Source organism: Bos indicus, chromosome 5, assembly GCF_029378745.1.
Source record: "Bos indicus isolate NIAB-ARS_2022 breed Sahiwal x Tharparkar chromosome 5, NIAB-ARS_B.indTharparkar_mat_pri_1.0, whole genome shotgun sequence".
Classification (NCBI taxonomy): domain Eukaryota; kingdom Metazoa; phylum Chordata; class Mammalia; order Artiodactyla; family Bovidae; genus Bos; species Bos indicus.
The window spans coordinates 10,617,146-10,638,422 of record NC_091764.1 but is presented as its reverse complement, the minus strand read 5'-3'; the positions used below and the strand labels follow the sequence as shown (position 1 = coordinate 10,638,422).

At 42.2% G+C, this 21,277-nt stretch overlaps 1 protein-coding gene across 1 annotated transcript in view; it reads left to right on the top strand.

Annotated features, from left to right (window-relative positions):
* Window positions 1–1,794: 1,794 nt before the first annotated feature.
* The window catches only part of LIN7A (lin-7 homolog A, crumbs cell polarity complex component), a 160,388-nt gene continuing 140,905 nt past the window's right edge, over window positions 1,795–21,277 (top strand). Inside the window, exon 1 of the mRNA XM_019960306.2 lies at window positions 1,795–2,057. Within this exon, the coding sequence (XP_019815865.1) occupies window positions 1,976–2,057 (82 nt within the window). The 5' untranslated portion in view covers window positions 1,795–1,975. The remainder of the gene's footprint in view (window positions 2,058–21,277) is intronic.

Below are 21,277 nucleotides of genomic sequence, written 5' to 3'. Positions count from 1 at the left end.
ATTGAATGAGGTTTGATATTTTGTGCAAAGCCCTGCCACATACTCTGTTGCTATTGTCCACAATTCAACTTCTTTCTATTGTTTAATTTAGGGGATGTGAATAATGATAATCAGGCAGAATTGTTGCTTCTTCTCTCTCTCCCAGTATATCCTTTCCATGGTGCTTAGAGTACTTACTGCTCTCATTTTTGCTCAGAGCTTACTCATATTCTCACAGCCTGCTCATTATTTGTCTCCCAACTTGTACTGAGCACTGTCTAGAAAAAGGGCCATGTCTTATTCAACTTTGTTTGGCTAGCACCTAGCACAGTGCTTGCCATACAGTTCAGGTGTAATGTGTGTTTGTTGTATGCATATATTTGTATATATTTTACTGTTTTCAAAGCACATACATGTGCATGATCTCATTAGACCCTCACAAAACTCAGTAAGCTTGCAGGCAAGAATTAATTCCCTCATTTTACAGACTCTCAATAAGCTTGAAGATTAAAAGTGTCCTTGTTTGACAGATGAAGAAACTGGGGATCAGTGAGAGATTATGTGGTTTCTGGAGAGCATATAACTAAGACTTGAATTTCAAGATCAGGGTTCTTTCTAGACACTAAATGAAAATACAAGCACGCTATTATAAGCAAGAACTATTATTTTAGGTATGTCTTTAAGGTCTGTTAGGGTTTGACCAATCATCTTTGACTTTCTCAAATCACTCGTGAAATCTTGTTTGTTTGTTTTTTCAAACATAAACCATGAGATGGGAAAGGTCTTCAGAAACCATCCATATTGTAATCAGAAGACAATGGTGTAGATTATGTGCAAATATTTTGCTGTAAAACAGTGTCTGTCTTCAGGAGTATACTGCTAGCCAAAACAATTCTGCCCTGTCATAAGGACAGGGAAGGAGGCAGCTTTGTCATTTCCAATCCTGAACTCATAGTCATCACCATTTTGGTTACATAAGATATCTATATCTTAGTTTCTTGATCAAAATGAGAGTCCCTATGTGGCAAGACAGTGAAAGCAATCTGTTAGGTGAAGGGGTCACAACCAATATTTGAAAGTTCTAGTCATTGAATCTTGATTGACTGACTCTACAGTCACCCTTTTAAAAACATCCTCTCCCACTAGATAGCTGGCTACTGGAAGGCAGGGACTGTACTGAATTCCCCAATTCCTGTCAAATATGTTAATTAACCAGCAAGCGGCAACTCTGAGTAACCACTGGCTATAGAACAAGCTGGAAAAGTGCTAGGTACGTGTCTTTCAAACTTTGTGATAGAAACTTCTCTTTGCGATTTTTAATTTAAAACCATTTTAAAGAAGTTTACTTGTAAAATAAGTTGTTTTCTAGGCAATATACTCAGGTCCTTAATGGAGACCTAGTGGTGATGGAACCCTGGTTTTACGTCAGTTATCTTGTGTACTCTTAAGAGTCAACGTTCCAAAATAAACTTTAACAGAAATTAACAGCAACCACAATTAAAACCCAACATTTCTGAACTAGAAGCATTTTCTCTCTAGGGGGATGGGATTACATCCCCTCGATTACAACTAGAGGATTGACAAACTCTCTTAATTAAAAAAAAAAAACAAACATCTCTCTGCCTCCCTCCCCTCTATCCCCTTTCATTCTTCTCCTTTCCCCTGAACGCCCGCACGCCGTGACCATTTTATTCGAGTGGAAAGTTGAAAGAAAGCAACACACTAGCTACACCCATCCGGCGCTCCTCGGGTCGAACAGCAAAGTTCCTTCCCAGAGCCAGCGAGGCATTCGCTCTCCCATACCTGCTCAGCTTCACGCCGCATCTGAAGGTCTGCCCGCCGCGGAACAGTTGCGTCTCCATCTGGCTGCCAACCCACCCAGGCTCTCTTCTCCTCCACCACCACCACCACCTTCCCTCCTCCCCCTCCTTTCCGTCTTCCCTCACCACCCCCGCCCCCAGTCTCCTCCTCTTTTTCTCACTACAAGCGGTTGCTGATGCTGAAGCCGAGCGTCACTTCGGCTCCCACGGCAGACATGGCGACATTGACAGTGGTCCAGCCGCTCACTCTGGACAGAGGTAAGGGAGCGGCTCGCCCTTCAGGCCGCTGCGTCCCCCGCCAGCCTCCTCCTCTGGCGCCGCCAACTCCCACCCGGACCGCCAGGCAGCGCTCGGGCAGGGGGAGCAGGGCAGCGAGGATCAGCCTGGGAGAGGGCTTTCGCGCCGAGAGCAGGACACTTTCTTCCCCTTTCTCGCCCGCCACGTCCCCGCTGCCCCTTCGCGCTACCATCGCCCGGCCCAGGGGTGCCTCTGCGGGGCTCTTGCAGCCCACGGCGCCCCTCTCAGCCCCTCGGCGGCTCGCCTCCCGGCCGCCGGCTTTGTTGGAGCGGAGGCGCGGGGACCGCTAGGCGCTCGCCCGGGGCTCGGGGTTGGAGAGGGGCAGGGAGGAAAGCTCGCACTGCCGGGCGAGGGCGCCTGCAGCCGGAGCCCAGGGAAGCCTGCAGAGGGAGCCGCCTGGCAGCCTGCGCGGCTGGGGGCCCAGGACGAAGGAAGTTTGTCCCGGCGCCGGGGGGCGAGGGTCGGTCCGGCTGCGGAGACCCCGGCAGCCTCCCGGGAGCCGGCCAGGCGTACCCCCGGGCGGCCGGTGCCGGGGCGTAAGGCGGCTGGGCTGCGGCGGCTGGGAGCTGCCCTCCGTGGAAAGGGCGAAGCGAAGCGCGGGCAGCGGGGCCGGGGTCGGGGCGCAGCGTCGCGGCAGCCGCGCCCCGCTCTCCTGGCTTCGCGCTCGGAAGGCGGCGGGGGTCGCGTCTGCCCTCGCCGGGGGCGGCTCTCCGGCCGTGGCAACTCACAGTTTCTCCTGCCCCAGCCAGCCTTGTTCTCTCCTAGCCCGGTGCCACGGCGATACCCGGGCTGCGGAAGGCGCTGGGACGTAGCGCAGGCTGGGTTGCAATTCAACTTCTGACCTGCGACCCTGTGCGTCCTGCTTTCTGACTTGACTGGGAAAGCAGCGTTTGCTTCCTTTCTAGGACCTCCCCAAGCCCAAGGATGGAATCCTTCGCTGCGATCGCGGCCTCTCCCGCGCACGGGTGCGGGGTTATACCTGTCCTTGCGTGTTCGACTTTTCTTTCTGGCTTTCCGACGTCCAGTTATGAATGCTCAGGAGTCCCACGACTCTGCTGCGGAGGACACCTGCTTGTCCTGGTCCGCAGCGGCCGGATTTAGGACCCTGTGCGGCCATTTGGAAATGGTGTGCTCAGATGAAAATGATTCAATCCGATGTGCCTCTAAAAATATTCTTTCTGGAGGATTAAACCGGACTGTGGGGCAAGGCAAAAGAGCATCCTGCTGCGAGTACAGTGAAAAAGCCAGTGCAAAGTTAGGGAGGTTTTTTAATTTGGAGAGATTGTGGGGTGACTTTAACGCAATCTGTTGGCGCCAGAAGAAATGTTATGTGGTGCCCATAGCAACCTTACTCGGGGTACGAGTTGAAAGACAAAAAATAATTGACTTTATGTTGGGAAACGTTGGTTTGCCAGCTAGTAAATTAATAATATAATTAAAGAGTTCAGAAATCTATTGCATAATCCATGATTTCTCCCCAGTATCATCATCTCCACTAAGCAGGATAAACCCAGTGCCTCTAAGAACCTAACAGATGGCAAGCTATTAGAAATTATGGACTCCCAAGTATTTCTGTTTTAATGTAATGAGATCTTATATTGTCCCATTCCTATATCACCGTTTTTAAACATCCCAAGTAAAACGACTACATTAGGAAAGAAAGGGGGGGAAAAAAAAAAGCAAGCAAACTCCAAGAAAATTGCGTACCCGAGCAATTTTATATTCTACTACTACTACTAAAAACATTTCACTTTGAAGGGCTTACCTTAAATGCCTGATCAATTGTGGAGGGGAAGTGCAATCAGATTAAGATCTGTTCTTAGAGTTTGTTCTTGTTCACAGCCAGACTGTACCTGTCCTTCCCAGTTGTGATTCAGAAGCTCAAGAGGCAAGTTGGGTGAGACTGAATGTATCGGAATAAATTCACCAGCAGCTTACTTTGAGGTCTTGTAATTTATGGATGGTGGGTTATTGACGTCATTACTGTGTATGAAGTCAATACATATCCATAATTTCCCTTCTAAGTTGTTTTAAAGTATGATTGTTAATTATATAATAAAATTGATAAAATAAACTGATGAGAAATTTCCTACAAAAAGTAAAAAAATCTCTGAAAAGATAGTAATTATCTGGTTCCTGGGCGTAACTCTGATACTTACTTTGGAGGAGTTGGTCCACCTCTTTGGGGAGCAGTTTTCCTTTTTGGCACATAAGGAGTTTGGAGTGAAGGATTCAGACAATGTGCAACTCTAAGAGCCTAGAATTTGGTGAATTAAAATTAGGACTCAGTTTCTGGTCACCTACTGGAGGATTTCACAGATGACTTCCTCGCCCACCTCTTCCAGGTGTTCTTTGACGTGCTCTGAGGTCACCCACTACTTTGGCCTCATCCAAGCATTTCTCAAACTGTTGCATCTATCTCCTTTCGAACGGAACTCCCTGAGGGAAGGGACCATTTCTAAATTCATCTCTGCATTCTCAAAGCCTTCCATAGTCCCTGATCACAGTAGAAAAAAAAAAAAAAAATTAATGTACGTGAACTAAAGGATTGCAACAATTTAAGCACTGTTAAAATACAGGGATTTCATAGTGAACAGAAAAGTACAGGTCATAGATTCACAACATTTTAACCCTGGGAAGAAAGGCAGGGAGAACACAGGCCAATGATTCTTAAGCTTTCTTTCCTCCCATGCTCTTGACAGATTTCCATCAGCAACCAGAGCTCTGTGATTATTGAGCAAGGAGGGTCATGGCAGGTGGGCGAAGGAGAGAAAGAGAAGAAGATGCCTTATAAAGCCCCCTTCCTAGGCATCTTATCAAGCAAACCCAAATACATAATCCATGTGTATTCTGCAGGTTCTTTTCTAGCATCTTCATTTTTCAGGTGAAAAACATGAAAGAAGCAATGATAAAGAGATGTTTTCAAGGTTACTCTGCTAGTCAATGGGAGATTTTATGCTAAAATCTAATTTTTCTTGTTTGATGCCCTTTGGCATTATCCACGGATTCATCTGGAATCTTTAGGGCAGCAGTTTTAAGCAATCAGATCACAGCTAGAGCTTGAAATTAAGATGGAACACCCCCAGAATTCCAAAGATATCATCTGAAAGTAAAGCTCAGTAGTCTGCACTAGCTTCCTGGGTCTTGTGCTGGAAGCAAGCCTTTGCCGGAACCTGGATGGCCCCTGAAAGGGCAAACAGGATGGCTTCACATTTTCACTGCTCTGTGTATATCCTAAACTCTTTTCCTTCTGCGACTAAGACCTCAGATTAACTCTGTGGGGGCCTCTTGGTGGCTTTGGTCATAGTAAGTTCCTGTTCCTCCTTGTCCCTGTCCTTAGGATTACTCATTGAGTGCTTACAGCAAATCAGACCCTGCTGTGGGATTGCTGCATATTGGTGAGCTGAACAGACTACCTCATGGTCTTCATGGTAGTTAGAATCTAAGGAGGGAAAGAGATTTAACACACACACCCATGCTCATGTAAATCATTCATTCATTCATTGAATAAATATTCATTTATCACCTTCTGTATACAAGATGTTACAGGAATGCCAGAGACAAAGTTTCTGCTTTTATGGTCTTTAAGAATCTAGTCACAGAAAAATATCAGTAAGAAATTCGTTCATTCCACAACAAAGTATTGAGTGTCAGCCTTTTGGAAAGCACTGTTTTAAGCAATGTGGTGGTCCTAATGAACAAAGTAGATAAAGGCTAATGGAGTTGACATACCAATGAGAGCCACACACTGAACACATAGGTATATGAGTGCTGGTGAGAAGAACTAAGACTGGGTCAAAGAGAGGGATGTGGTGCTACTTGAAACTTGATAGTCAAGAATTGGTGCCATGGGAGGAGAGACCTGAGGAAAGTAAGGAAGCAAAATTTACAGACATCTGGAGGAATGTGCTCGAGAGAAGGACCTCACGCGTGCGTCCTGGGAGCATCAAGAAAGTCAGTGTGAAAATGTGAACACAGGGAAGAGTGGCAAAAAGCCCCCCCAAAAAAACCAGCAAAGGGTTTGTGAACTGGCCAGGGGCCAGATGATGTAATTTATAATTAGGATTTTAGGTTAGTTGAAAATATGACATGCTCGGAAAACAATGAACATGACACAAAGATAGAGAATAATGAGGAAGGACCTACTTAGATGGCTCACTGAGAAACTAAAATCTAATCTGCGTTCTGTTGTGTTAATAAGACCCTTAGGAAAAACATTATGAATAGAGCAAAGAATACATGAAAGAGCAGTTCTACATCTTCAACTTGGCCACCATCCCATGAGTACATCTATAACCAAGCAAATGATCGGAAAGAAAAACCACCAAGAAATAACAACACTAAGGATGTATTTGGAGTAGGCATTTGGTTATAAGTATACCTCCAGGCAAGAACACTGGAGTGGGTTGCCATTTCCTTCTCCAATGCATGAAAGTGAAAAGTGAAAATGAAGTTGCTCAGTTGTGTTCGACTCCTAGTGACCCCATGGACTGCAGACCACCGGGCTCCCCCGTCCATGGGATTCTACAGGCAAGAACACTGGAATGGGTTGCCATTGCCTTCTCTGATACCAAGAAAATCTATAGAGCAACTGGTTGCTTCTTATTGCTAGACTAAAGCACTGTATATTATAATTAGATTTTCAAAGATATCCTGAACATTATAATGTACATGTCACTATATGTAGATTTACATGTGGAACCCAAGTGGTGATGAGATATATTCATTTTCAGTGTAATATTTTATATTAGACTGTGATGTAGAAAGTAGTAGCTGTAATTTACCCTTGTGGCCAAGAGAAGATGCTGATAAGGAGATTAGTGTGAATAGTCTCTTCCAGAATAATGTTCAGTGTAATTCCTACACCTTTGCCCAGATCTTAATCTCTACACCAGGAATGACCTTCAACTAAAATCAAGGGAATAAAGCAGTGTCCAATCCATGTACTTAATACCATCATAGCAAAGAACATAGGAATACTTCACTGTCTTAAGAATTGCATGGATTCAGGCACTTTTCTTAAGTCCAGTAGCTCTAACTCTCCTTCACTTTCCATCTCAAGGTCAGAAAAGATAATACAATGGAATTCTTCAAAATTTTACTTCAGCTTATCTTTTTACCCTTATTTTTAAGCAGAATTTTTTTTAATCATGACTTATAAGGAAGTGTTTACATGACTTATAAATAAGACTCAAAAAATGAACTCTTGGAGAAAAATGGATAATTAAAATAGTTTCCAAGAGTAATTGAAGTTGTGTAATATTCAATACTTGAGACCTTATAACGTGATCAATGGTTTACAGTCTGCATTTAGGCACCAGTATAAAATAAAATGCTGGTGTTACAGCCACCAAACTTTTCTGTGAGTTAAATTCAACTTGGATACCTTGCAAAAATGTAAATGTAAATCTTGATTTCTTGAATTCTAAAATAAGTTGTAATCTAAAATATTGATTAAACAAATTTTGATGTGTTTTTACTGTAAGAAATTAAAACTTTTGCCCTTTAAAAATTCTAATAGAAAACCAAGAGCTTTTATTTTGTGGGTTTCAACCTCATGAAAAGGAAATGAGCGCAAAAGTTGACTGCAAATGAAAATCCCATGAGTGCCAAAATTTTCCTAAAATTTGTGATACGTTAAACTTTTTCTCTCTTCCCTTTTCCCTTTCCAAGGCAAGCAGAGCTTATTACTTTATGTATTTCCCAATTCAAGCCTTGGGCAACCTATAGATTTTCTAATCAGCTATATTCACCAGTTTATATAAAATCTGTATTTGCCTGAAAATTACTTTTGTTCACAGTCCAGTGGACTTTCCTCTTCTCTTTCTCTCTTTGTTTTTTATTTATTTAGTATGAGGAGAGATTAAGGAAGAAGGAAAGTAAAAATTAAACTAGCCTTTATGTTGTTTTAAGGTTGTATGTCCTGATAGTCGTGGTGGGGAGGACAGAAAGAGGGTTTAACTATATTTTCTGACTCTTGTCCTAAAATCTTTTTACAGCCAGGTATATTTTAGTCTACAAACATTAAGTATTTGCACTCTTTCTCCTGTTTTCCATAAGTTTCACTAAACACTTTAAATATATACATGTATTGAATTTTCTTTGGAAATCAATATTTGAGTTTCTTTTTCCACTATACTTAGAGAATATTTTCCAGGAATCAGAATTGTGTCATATTCATCTTTTCTTTTTGTCTGATATGAAAAGTTGGAAAGAGAAGGGACCAAACTTCTAAAAAGTCTTGATTATTGAAAAAGGTATTTTCCATTTAATGAGAGTTTTAGAATTGAAATTGAAAATTAAGGATCAAACTTCCAGAAAAAGAAACAGAAATTTGGTGCATACCTTCTAGTTTCCTACACCAGCCATCTAAGCTCTGAGGTGTATTTGGTGCACGCTGGTCATTTATGAAAGCAATGCTTTTGCTTTTGGAGTCCTTTTTCAGAATTGCTAGGTAGAGTTTAGCTATTTATTAGGGAATAGAGAATATTTGGAGAGTAGTATCAAATTGGAAGATATATACTGAGTTTTAGGGGCGCTATTCTAAGCTTTCTCTTGGAGAAAGCTCTTTACTTAGTTCTGACACTTGTCTGTTGGGATGAAGTCTTCATTAGGTCAGAGACTATCCTGAATTTGTTTGAATAGAGCTCAATGCATCGTCTGGTACATGGTTGGTGCACTCTTCATATTGATTGATTGAATAAATGGATGAATGAAATTGACTTAGTTGGACTAGCTAGCTTAGAGTCATTCTTAATGCTAAAAAAAAAAAAAAAAAAAAAGCCTTCCAACCTGTAATAACGTAAAAGTGGTAGCTATCATCCTTAATCATGTTGCTCTGTGTGTGTGTGTGTGTGTGTGTGTGTGTAGCAGACCTAAATGTGGAATGCTCTCCAGGGCCAAGAAGGGATGTGAGTTACCAGTGTTGAGGCTTGTAGCCCTACTTCCATTGCCGACATCCACCTGCCATCTTAACTTGTTAATTGAACCAGAGAAGTTAATGCCAGAAGACAATTGAAAAGGTTACAAAAAGAGACAGGATGAGAACCAAGCAGAATCCACCTCTTCCCCTACCCTCAACCCCAAACACACATGTAAACTATACTGCCTTATTTTTCTTTTAACCACAAGTGGATGAATGATAGAGCTGTGTCCTGATAAACAAGTTAGAATGGCTTTAATTTGAAATGACTCTGGGTTGGCAAATGAAAAGACAACCTTTAAGTCGTGTTGATTACATCAGTGTTGTCAAAGGTAACTCTGGTCTAGGTGATAGAGTTGTTTTTTATTCTCCATGACTGAGTTTTACTACCTAATGTGCTAGCTGAATTTGAAGATTTGCCTATTAAAAGTAAATATGCCCAAAGACTACTTGAAAAAAGTTATGCTGAATTGAAACTTAAACTGAAGTTATACTCAGATGGTATCTATCTTGGAAAACAAGGGCTTCTAAATTAAACTGGTGGTCACTTCCCTGGTGGCTCAGTTGGTAAAGTATCTGTCTATAATGCGGGAGACCTGGGTTCGATCCCTGGGTTGGGAAGATCCCTTGGAGAAGGAAATGGCAACCCACTCCACTACTCTTGCCTAGAAAATCCCATGGACGGAGGAGCCTGGTGCAGGCTACTGTCCATGGGGTTGCAAAGAGTCGGATGTGACTGAGTGACTTCACTTTCACTTTCAAGTTCCTCTAGAAACACAGTAGCTCTTTCAAGTCCAACTGGTTCTGCTATTTTTGTTTACTTGCCTATTGTGGTGATAGTTAATGAAATTTCATTATGATCTAGTTTTTTGTTTTTTTTTTTTTCTATCCAAGAATCATCTTTCACCAAAAGAAGGGAAGGGGATAGGGTAATGGGAATTACAAATGGCAATAATATTTAAACTCAAGTTAGATGGACTTTAAATGAGTTAAAATGTGCAAAATACTTAAAACAGGCCTGACACATGGGAACCATTTAACAATGATAGTTATTTTTTCTGAGTCCTCAAAGTCCAGAAAGGCATCCTTTGATATCCGCAGGGCATTGGTTCCAGGACTGCCTGCAGATAACAAAATCCTTGGGTGCTCTAGTCCCTTATATAAAAAGGTGTGGTACAGTTGATCATTTGTATTCTTAGGCCTTTATGTTCTGCATTCCGAGATTCAAGCAACCCATCTGTGATTCAACCCAGCTGAATCCGCAGACGCTGAACCCCCAAATATGGAGGGTCAACTGTACTCCTGCCATACTGCCAGGAGGCAGGGCCAGATAAGGTTTGTTATCTTCAAGCATACGGTACCAAGAGGCAGTTGCTGTTCAGTTGCTGAGTCGTTTCCTAATCTTTCCATGGACTACAACACGCCAGGCTTCCCTGTCCGTGGATGGTTCTCCATGCTATCTCCTGGAGTTTGCGCAAACTCATATCCATTGAGTCAGTGATGCCATCCAGCCATCCCATCCTCTGTCACCCCTTTCTCCTCATGCCCTCAGTCTTTCCCAGCATCAAGGTCTTATTTACAATGAGTCGGTTCTTCTCATCATGTGGCCAACGTATTGGAGTTTCCGCTTCAGCATCAGTCCTTCCAATGAATATTCAGGGTTGATTTCCTTTAGGATTGACGGGTTTGATCTCCTCACTGTCCAAGGGACTCTCAGGAGTCTTCTTCAGTGCCACAGTATTTCAAAAGCATCAATTCTTCAGCACTCAACATTCTCTATGGTCCAACTCTCACATCTGTATGACTATTGGGAAAAAACCATAGCTTTGACTATATGGACCTTTGTTGAAAAAGTGATGTCTCTGCTTTCTAATATGCTGTCTAGATTTGTCACATCTTTTCTTCCAAGGAGCAAGCATCTTTTCTTTTCATGGCTGCAGTCACTGTCCCCAGTGATTTTAAGAAAATAGTCTGTCACTGTTTCCATTTTTTCCCTATTTCCATGAAGCGATGGGACTGGATGCCATGACCTTCATTTTTTGAATGTTGAGTTTTAAGCCAGCTTTTTCACTTTCACCTTTATCAAGAAGCTCTTTAGTTCCTCTTCCCTTTCTGCCATAAGGGTGGTATCATCTACATTTCTGAGCTTATTGATATTTCTCCCGGCAATCTTGATTCCAGATTGTGTTTCTTCCAGTCCAGCGTTTCTCATGATGTACTCTGCATATAAGCTAAATAAACAGGGTGACAATATACAGCCTTGACGAACTCCTTTTCCTATTTGGAACCAGTCTGTTGTTCCATGTCTGATTCTGACTCTTGCTTCTTGACCTGCATACAGGTTTCTCAGGAGGCAGATAAGGTGGTCTGGTATTTCTGTCTCTTTAAGACTTTTCCACAGTTTGTTGTGATCCACGCAGTTACAGGCTTTAGTGTAGTCAATGAGGTGGTGAATGTTTTTCTGAAATTCTCTTGCTTTTTCTATGATCCAACAGATGTTGCCAATTTGATCTCTGGTTCCTCTGCCTCATCTGAATCCAGCTTGTACATCTGGAAGTTCTCAGTTCACATATTGTTGAAGCCTAGCTTGAAGGATTTTGAGTATTACCTTGCTAGCATGGGAAATGAATACAATTGTATGGTGGTTTGTACATTTTTTGGCATTGCCCTTCTTTGGGATTGGAATGAAAATGGACCTTTTCCAGTCCTGTGGTCATTGCTGAGTTTTCCAAATGTACTGGCATATTGAGTGCATCACTGTAACAGCATCATGTTTAAGATTTGAAATCGTTCAGCTGGTATTCTAGCACCTCCACTATCTTTGTTCATAGTAATGCATCCTAAGGCCCACTTGACTTCACACTCCAGGATGTCTGACTCTAGGTGAGTAACACACCATTGTAGTTGTGTTGGTCATTGAGACTTTTTTGTATAGTTCTCCTATGTATTCTTGCCACCTCTTCTTAATCTCTTCTACTTCTGTTAGGTCCTTACCATTTCTTTCCTTTATTGTACCCATTTTTGCGTGAAATGTTCCCTTGGTATCTCTAATTTTCTTGAAGAGATCACTAGTCTTTCCCGTTCCATTGTTTTGCTTATTTCTTTGCATTATTCACTTAAGAGGCAGAGACCATGTTTATTTTGGTATTCTGTAGAAGCAAGGAGCACTTGGAGATGCCTGGAGGTCAAAATAAAAAGTTTCCTGTACAATTACTAATGTGTCAGCTACCTTTTTCCCCAAATCACTTCTTTCTTGATGCTTCTGTTACATTATTTTTTCATAACTGTACCACACAATATAGAAAAATTTCATTTACACTACTGTCACCCTAGCAGCATAAGTTATTTATATTCATCTTTGTGTATGCATTGCCTATCACAGTACCTGAAAGATAAGTGCTCAAAGGTGTGCTGAATAAATTAATTTTTTTTTTCATTCAAATACCACATAGCTTCAGGGGATAAACCTAGGTAAGTTACCAAAGGATACAGGATGACAGAATTTTTATTCAAGAAAAAATTTCCTGCATTCATTCTGTTTAAAATTAGAACAGGTGCCTTCCGGGAATTCATGAACATCCTATTACTGGATTACTGGAAAAGTACAGGCAAAAGTTGAATGACAAATTGGAAAAGTTGTTATAGATGGACTTTTAAGATTCAGTAATTGTTAAGGACATGGACCAGAATTTATGTAGATGTTCGGGGGTTTTATTTTATTCTATTTATCTGCAGATATCAAAAGTGTACTAACATGGATGGACCGTGAGATTGTCATACTGAGTGAAGTCAGATAGAGAAGGAGAAGTATCGTATGACATCCCTTATAGGTGGAAACTCAAAAGAAATGATACAAATGCACTTATTTATAAAACAAAAACAGATTCACAGACTCAGAGAACAAACTTATGGTTTCCAGGGGAGAAGAATGGGATGAAGGGATAGTTAGGAAGTTTGGGTTGGACAGGTATGCAGTGCTGTGTTTAAAATGGATAACCAACAAGGTCCCACTGTATAGCACATGAAACTCTGCTCAATAGTATGTGACAGCCTGGATGGGAGGGGAATTTGGAGGAGAATGGATATATGTACATGTATGGGCGAGTCCCTTTGCTGTTCACCTGAACCTATCAACATATTGTTAATCAGCTGTACTACAATCGGCTATTTTTAAAAAGTTAAAAATAAATAATTAAACAGTTGACTGTGGAATATATAACCAAGAGTGACTCTCTGACTCTTGTTTAGTGCAGTTTAATTGTGAAGCATCCCATGATGCTGAGAGAGGCATACAGGTGCCAGTCAGGGGTGCGAGCACTAGATCCAGACATCTGGGTTCAAATCCTACCTCTACCTGCCCCTTCCTTTGCTCTGTAACCTTAGCCTGTTAAAATCTTCTCTCTTTCCTTTACTTTTCATCTATAAAGTTGCAAATAATAGTAGTCTCTTCCTCCTAAATTTACTGTAAAAATGAGAAAATGTATTTAAGTGCTTAGAACACCGCCAAGTTCATACTATTAAATAAGCTGCTCAATATTGATTGATTATTCCCCATCCCCTTCTCCCCAGGGCATGGATTTTTCCCAGTGCAATAAATGTGAAGTGCACAAGCTTCAGATTTAGACAGATATGGATTTGAATTGCAGTTCTGCCACTTACTATCTGTGGGAGCTTAGAATGCTGCTTACTTTCTCCGCATTCTATTTCTTTCATCCTTAATATAGCAATAGCGATGCCCACTTCGTATGGTGATGCATTCCTTTGGTTCTTCCCTCTCTTAGCCATGCAAGACAGAAGGAGAATCTGCCATGTGCCAGGCACAGAGTCCAAGGCTAGGGGTAAAGCGTGCAGCCCAGGGAAGATAGACATTATCAGATAATTTATGATAACATAATTTGAGTATTTTAGCAACAGCTCACACATATTGAGTATTTACTGCACACCAGGCATTGTGCTTAGAGGTTCTCATATTTGACTTCAGTCAGTCCTGAAGACAAACCTCTGGTGTCGGTGCTATTAGTATTTTGAAGACGTAGGAATTGAGGCAGAAAAAGGCTAAATAAAGGGATTGGAACTCAGGCTGGTTGATATTGAGGCCTTGAGCTTAATCACTGTGATACACTGTAGAGAGCAAGTACATGGGCCTATAACAGGGTCTGTAACAAGCCTTGGGAAACTTGAACTTGTAAGGCATGGCAGGCACAGAGGCGCTTGCAGAGGCTTCAAAGAGCAGACAGACGGATAGGAGGTACCACCAGGAGAGTCCGTTGTCCAGACAGAAGGGAAAGTCAAAGCTTACAGAAGGGACATATACTGATGTTGGTAAAGACTAATTGTGATATATTTTAAAAGCCTAGCACAATTATTTGAAAAGAGCACGTGTTTCATACATGGTTGTGCTTACTCTTAATCATGTTTATTACTTTCTTAGTACAAAAGATGAGAATGCCAATATATGAAATTGTAAGAAAGTACTAGCCACATTCTGGTCCTTCTTTCCATGCTGTGCCAAGGAACCAAGAGATAATGACTGTGACATTTGGATTTTCTTTCACTGATCTGTCATGCACAGGTGAAACTTCTTTACAGACTTGGAGTGTTGACAGGCTCACAGAGGGAGCTGAAAAAGTGATAACAGGGCCCTGGGTCTCTTTCCCTACAATCTTTTCCTTTAAGTGGAACAAGTGCAGCACAACCTGACTTTTCAGGCACAAAGAGAAAAATTGTGACTTCTTTTTTTTCCTTCAAGATTGGCTCTAAATATCCTGAAGGGTATAAACACACTATGCTTACCCATGATCATTAAACTAAATGCCTTGGGGTTTTAACATGTGTTTCAGTGGCCCAAGCTATGCCATATTTGTCTACCACCTAAGCAAACCTCCTGTGAGGCAACTGAAAATTACTCCTTTAGGCCAAAATTGTTAATTTTTTAACCATTTTTCACCTGAAATTACAGGATTTATTTCCTTCTCTTTTCTGGGTACAGAAAATGTTCTCTGGAAAATGAAGTTCTTGTAAAAATATAGTGGAACATAAAATAAGTAAAGCAGTACACCAGTGCATGTTACTAAAGGCATGATGAGGTTTTATTTGCATGGCTCAAAGGGAAATTCTGCATCCCACCAGCTTTTCAGACTTGTTTTAGTCTGTGGAGGTTGACAGATACACACCTCTGGATAAATAAGGTATTCTGGATCATGTAGACACTCATTTCTTCTGATGACTTACATCTTCTAAGTATTGACAATTTGGCATCAAATGATAACTTCGTGTAGCAAAATATTAAGATTGTATATGCTATGGACTGCAGGCTTTTGTCTCTCCCTTTCCCCTTCATATGTTGAAGTCCTAAGCCCCAGTATAGTTTGGATGTGGCGCCTTCAAGCAATAATTAGGGCTAGATGAGGTCATGAGGGTGGAGGTCATGATGTGACTGTTGTCGTTCAGTTGCCAAGTCACGTCCAACTCTTTGTGACTCCATGGACTGTAGCACACTAGACTCCTCTGTCTTCCACTGTCCCCCAGAGTTTGGTCAAATTCATGTCCATTGAGTCGGTGATACTGTCTAACCACCTCTAGAGCACTAGGGCCCTCCCTGTCCTTGCCGTGTGAGTGTGTATACATCCAGGAGGCAGATGGCTGCCAGCTGGGAAGAGATTCTCACCAGAAGCTGAATTTGCTGGCACCTTGATCTTGAACTCCCCAGACTCCAAAACTGTGAGAAAAAAAGGTCTGTATTTTAAGCCACCTAGGCTTAGGAGAAGGCAATGGCACCCCACTCCAGAACTCTTGCCTGGCAAATCCCATGGACAGAGGAGCCGGGTGGGCTGCAGTTCTTTGGGTCGCTAGGAGTCGAACACGACTGAGCGACTTCACTTTCACTTTCATGCATTGGAGAAGGAAATGGCAACCCGCTCCAGTGTTCTTGCCTGGAGAATCCCAGGGATGGGGGAGCCTGGTGGGCTGCCGTCTATCGGGTCGCACAGAGTCGGACACGACTGAAGTGACGCAGCAGCAGCAGCAGCAGGCTAGGACATTGTAGCACTCATCACATGATCTTGGCCTTAGCAACCCTCTATCCTAAGTAGTTGAATAAATTAGCAGTGGGTAAGATTAGCTGTACACAGATATACACTGAAGTATGCCTAATTTCCTGCTTAGTTTAATTTCTTCCCTCAGTGGGTTTAGAAATCTTTGTCTTGGGACTTGCCTGGCAGTCCAGCAGTTAGGACTTGAGCTTCCAGCACAGGGGATGCAGGTTCGATCCCTTGTTGGGGAACTGAGATCCCACATGCCACACAGAACAGCCAAAAAGAAAGAAATCTTTGTCTTACAAGTTCTAACATGTTTTCAAAGCTTCTTTTCTTGGATTTTTCTCCATTGTTTTCAAATACATTTAATTATTTAAATACATTTAATTATTTTTTTCTTATAGGTTTCTCCTGGGTATCTTTCAAGGTGAAAGATTTGTAAATTATGCCTTTTCCAAATGTAAAGGAGCTGTAACTAAGCATATTACATTCAAATAATATTTTACTGATCTAATATTTAATAAGCCTTTGCTTATTTTGGGCTTCCATAATAGCTCAGTTGGTAAAGAATCTGCCTGCAATGCAGGAGACTCTGGTTCAATTTCTGGATCAGGAATATCTGCTGGAGAAGGGATAGGCTACCCACTCCAGTGTTCTTGGGCTTCCCTTGTGGCTCAAATGGGAAAGAATCTGCCTACAATGTGGGAGACCTGGGTTGATCCCTGGGTTGGGAAGATCCCCTGGAGAAGGGAAAGGCTTTTTGCTGTAAGTCTTTCTTTTAATGTTGGGGGTAGAGTTTACGGAATTTGTCTTTAACTTGTCACAGTCTTCCTTAATATATTTCCGGCTGCTCCCTCTTGGCTTTTATGCTATTGCTATTTCTGTGTCATAAATGCAAAAGTCAATGCTACTAATCGTGCTTTAAACCAGGGCTTGGTTATAGACCCAAAACCAAATTCAGCTTGTGAGCTAAAAATGAATTTTTTTTTATATTATTTTAAAATGGTTGGAAATATAAAAAAGAAAAATATTTTGTGATACATGACAACTATTTTAAATTCAAATCTCCATGTTTATAAGTAAAGTTTTATTGGAACACAGCCATGGTCATTTGTCTATGGCTAAGCAGCCATAGAGAGAGACCAACTCGGCCACAGGGGCAGAGTTGAATAATTGCAACAGAGGCCATTTGGTCTGTAAAGCGAATACTATTTACTCTCAGGCTCTTTACAGACAATGCCTGCCAACCTTTCAGAGCATTAAAAGAAATAGGAAAGAGAGAATGGCTTTTAAGTTTGCATTCAGTTTAACCATTTGAGTTGCTTGACCCTCAGCTTGCAGTCTTCCTTGTACACAGTGTCCCAGATGGTTCTTGCTCTTTGCTCTCTCCAATCCCCCAGAGGTACACTACTGTTGCTTGATTCTTGGTAGTTGCTAGCCTGGTGGTGGGAGACAAAGGAGCTTCTCTGTTGTCCCAGCCCAGCCTTGGTCTCAGGAAGACCCTGTTCCCGAGTTTCAGGAATGGGCTTTCTCAGTGATCCTGTCTCTCCCCGGTCTACCAGACTAAACCTTTCCCTCATCCTTGGAGGGTCTTGGTGGGAGAGCTCCCTGTCCCTTCTTCAGTGGTAGAGGGCTGCTAATAATACCAGTATAAGATCGCAGAGTTAGCACTCTTTCCTGCCTCCCTCTCACTCCACCCTGGGGTGGGTGCATGTATGCATGCTCAGTTGTGTCCAAATCCTTGAGACCCCATGAACTATAGCCCGCCAGCCTCCTCTGTCCACGGGATTTCCCAGGCAAGAATACTGGAGTATACTGGGGGAATACTGCCATTTCCTCCTCCAGGGGATCTTCCCGACTCAGGGATCGAACCCGAATATCCTGCATTGGCAGGAGGATTCTTTATCACTGAGCCACCTGGGAAGCCCCCACCTTGGGGTAGAAGTGTTTTATCTGTCTCCTAGCTGTAATGGGTTTTTACTTTTACTCTTAACTGTGATCCATTCTTTCTCATCAGCTCCTAGTAAAAGTTTGTGAAAAAAGCGTGTGAAAGATTTCCCTGGTGGTCCGATGGTTGAGATTCTGCCTTCCAAAGTGGGGGTTGCCAATTTGATCCCTGGTCAGGGACCTAAGATCCCACATGCCTCACAGCCAAAAAACCAAAACATAAAATAGAAATATTATTGTAACAAATTCAATAAAGACTTGAAAAATGGCCCACATTTAAAAAAAAAATCTTGAACAAAAGAAGGTCTGGAATTATTCACCACTCCAGAGGTTTTATATTGTCATGTTAGCTCATGTTTGGACTCTCCTCAGACAGTTAAACACTTTAGCTAATTCTCTTTCCCCACTTGTATGGCACCTAGTGTCTCTCCTGCCATGCTGGGTGTGAGCCTGGCTCACCTTCCCTCTTTGCTTGGATGAGTTTCTATACCTTTTACTATTACTGTTGTGCAAAGTTAACTCATCCTTATGTGAGCTGTAATTCACACTAACCTAACTGAGTAAGAAAGTGTATTCCCAGTTGGGGAGGTAGACTTTGAAAGCAGTTTTGTAGCCTGGTTAATATTTGGTATTTATTTGCACATCTGGGCAACTATTTGGTTAGGCAGACTGTCTTTATGTTGTTGCTCACATTTCAAATTAAAGTTCTATTTAGAGACTAATTTGAGTGAATCCGTAGTATGGCAGACTGAGCTAACACAAAACCTCTCCGATCACAAACATCAAGATGTGCCAGATAAAAATCTAACAATTAAAAAACTCTCTATAGTTTGGATTGCAAGTGAGAAAGCGTAATCTCCAGGTGCCAGGAATGAAAGGGGAAGTGAAGGCTGTAATGGCATTGATATCGAGCTGACATCTTGGCAGGTGAGGACAGAGGGAGATGAAGTGGATGCCAAGTGGTCATAGACTGAGAAATAAGCCCATGGCTAGGGACAAAGCAGGTACTGGAGGAAATATGTTAAATTTTCATTATACCCGTACCCTAAACTGTATTACTTAGCTTGGAGTCTGAATATATACCACTGAGTTAGTTTAGAACACTTTCTCTCAAGGAACTTAGATAAAATGAATCTAAGCCTAGGACAGACTAGAGGAAGTAAAATGAAAGCACTCTTAAGAAACGTCCAGTCACACTGGTTTCTCATCAAAGAAATAATCCCTGCCAAATGGGAGCTCACAAATAAACATTAGAAACAAATGAGGAGAACATAGGAGTGAGTCAGTGCTGACAAGTCAGGGGGTGAGTGAGTTCTGTGTTTTTTGCAGAAGGAACAGAAATTCATAGAGAAGAATGGGAAATATAGAAGAAATCAGAAAGAGACCATAAACATATTTATAATGATTTAAAAGTGTACTCTAAAAAAATAGAACTTATAAGGAAAGAATATGACACTGAAAAATAGTAAGTATGCTAAGAAAGAAGACTTTCAAAAAATAAAATGACATTAAATTATATTAAAGTTTTGAAAAACTTGAGAACTTCTATTTATAAGACCATTTAAACAGTTTACATATAGGAAAATTAGCACTGTTTTGCTTTATCTGATACTATAGGCTTATATTAGAAATGACTGTGGAACCTGAATGGAAGCTATTGTTGGTTAAGTATCAAAACAGCCAGGAACTGGGGGTTAGCTTTATGTTTAGTTTTGATTTTCTGAAATGTGAAAGTGATCATGTCACTCTTTGCATTAAACTCTTTGGTGGCTTATCATTTTCCAACATTTTAAATATATCTTAATATGTTCTTAATTTTATGAACTGACCATATGCCAAAAATAATTTATGTATGGCCTTTCCTTTTTACTATGTACGTCCCAAATGCCTAGAACACAGCCTGGCACATTGCAGGTGTTTAATGAATGTTTGTTGAAGAAACAAACTCAGAGTCAGCACTGTTCTCTGTGTGGGGAGAAACTTTCCCTTCTTCTTCCTCCCTTTTCTTGGCAAATTCCTACTTGTCTTTTTAGCATTTGGGTTTCAGATTCCGCAGAGTCTTTTCTTGTTCTCTAAGACTAGTTTGGTTCCCTCTGTTTCATGCTTCCTTAGCAGTTTATAATGCCCTTTTGTGTGTGTGTGTGTTCAGTCACTCAGTTGTGCCTGACTCATTGTGGCCCCATGGACTGTAGCCTTCCAGGCTCCTCTGTCCATGGGCTTTTCCAGGTAACACTGGAGTGGGTTGCCATTTCCTACTCCAGGGGATCTTCCCAACCCAGGAATTGAACCCATTGGCAGGAGGATTCTTTACATTTGAGATATCTGGGGAGCCCACCCTTTTGTAAATTCACTCAGATACTCACTCCAGTATTTCTTGAGTGCCTACTAAGTCTTAACTCCTGTTCTAGGTCCTGGGGATTCAGCAGTTAACATAGACATAATTTCAACTCTTGTGAAGCATATATTCTAGTGAGGTGAGGGTGGAGGGCGGACAAGACAAACAAGTGAGTACATAGTACTTTCTATCATTTTAAGTCATCTGGAGAAACATAGGGCAAGGAAAGTAGGGGTGGATCTGAGGAAGTCCTCCTGCATTAGATATTAGTAAATAAGGAGTTTTCCCTGAGGATAAGTGGAGAAAAGTGGCCCAGGAGAAACAGCAAGGGTAAAGGTCTTGAATGAATAATATTCTGAAAGTATTTTAGGAAAAGCACTGAGGCCTGGTATGCCTGGGGCAGTCAACAATGGGAAGGGTAGAAGTCCATGAAGATAAAGAGACTTTGGGCCTCCAGTTTTTTTCAGAGGGGGCGGGGGGTGAGGGGGCTTCCCTGGTGGCTCTGATGGTAAAGAATCTGCCTGTAATGCAAGAGACCTGGGTTCCATCCTGGGGTGGGAAAGATGCCCTGGAGGAGGAAATGGCAACCCACTTCAGTATTCTTGCCTGGAGAATCCCATGGACAGAAGAGCTGGCGGGTCACAGCCCATGGGGTCGCAGAGTCGGACACGACTGAGCACGAACTCGCACTCGGACAAGTGGTGTCGTTTTAGTTGTCACAGTTACCTCTGAGACGGGCAGGGCGGAGGGGGAAGGCGCAGGGTGTGGACTCTGCATGGGGAGTCCTCGGAAAGCCAGGTGCAGCCCCAGGAGCAGCCGCGAGGCGGCGCCAGGCCGCTCCCGGAAGTGCGGCCCGAGGCTGGGATCCGGGATTGTCGGCGCCGGCAGGCCTAGCCTCCCGGCGGGTGGGCCCGCGGAGAGACTAGAGGGGCTTCGCATTGGT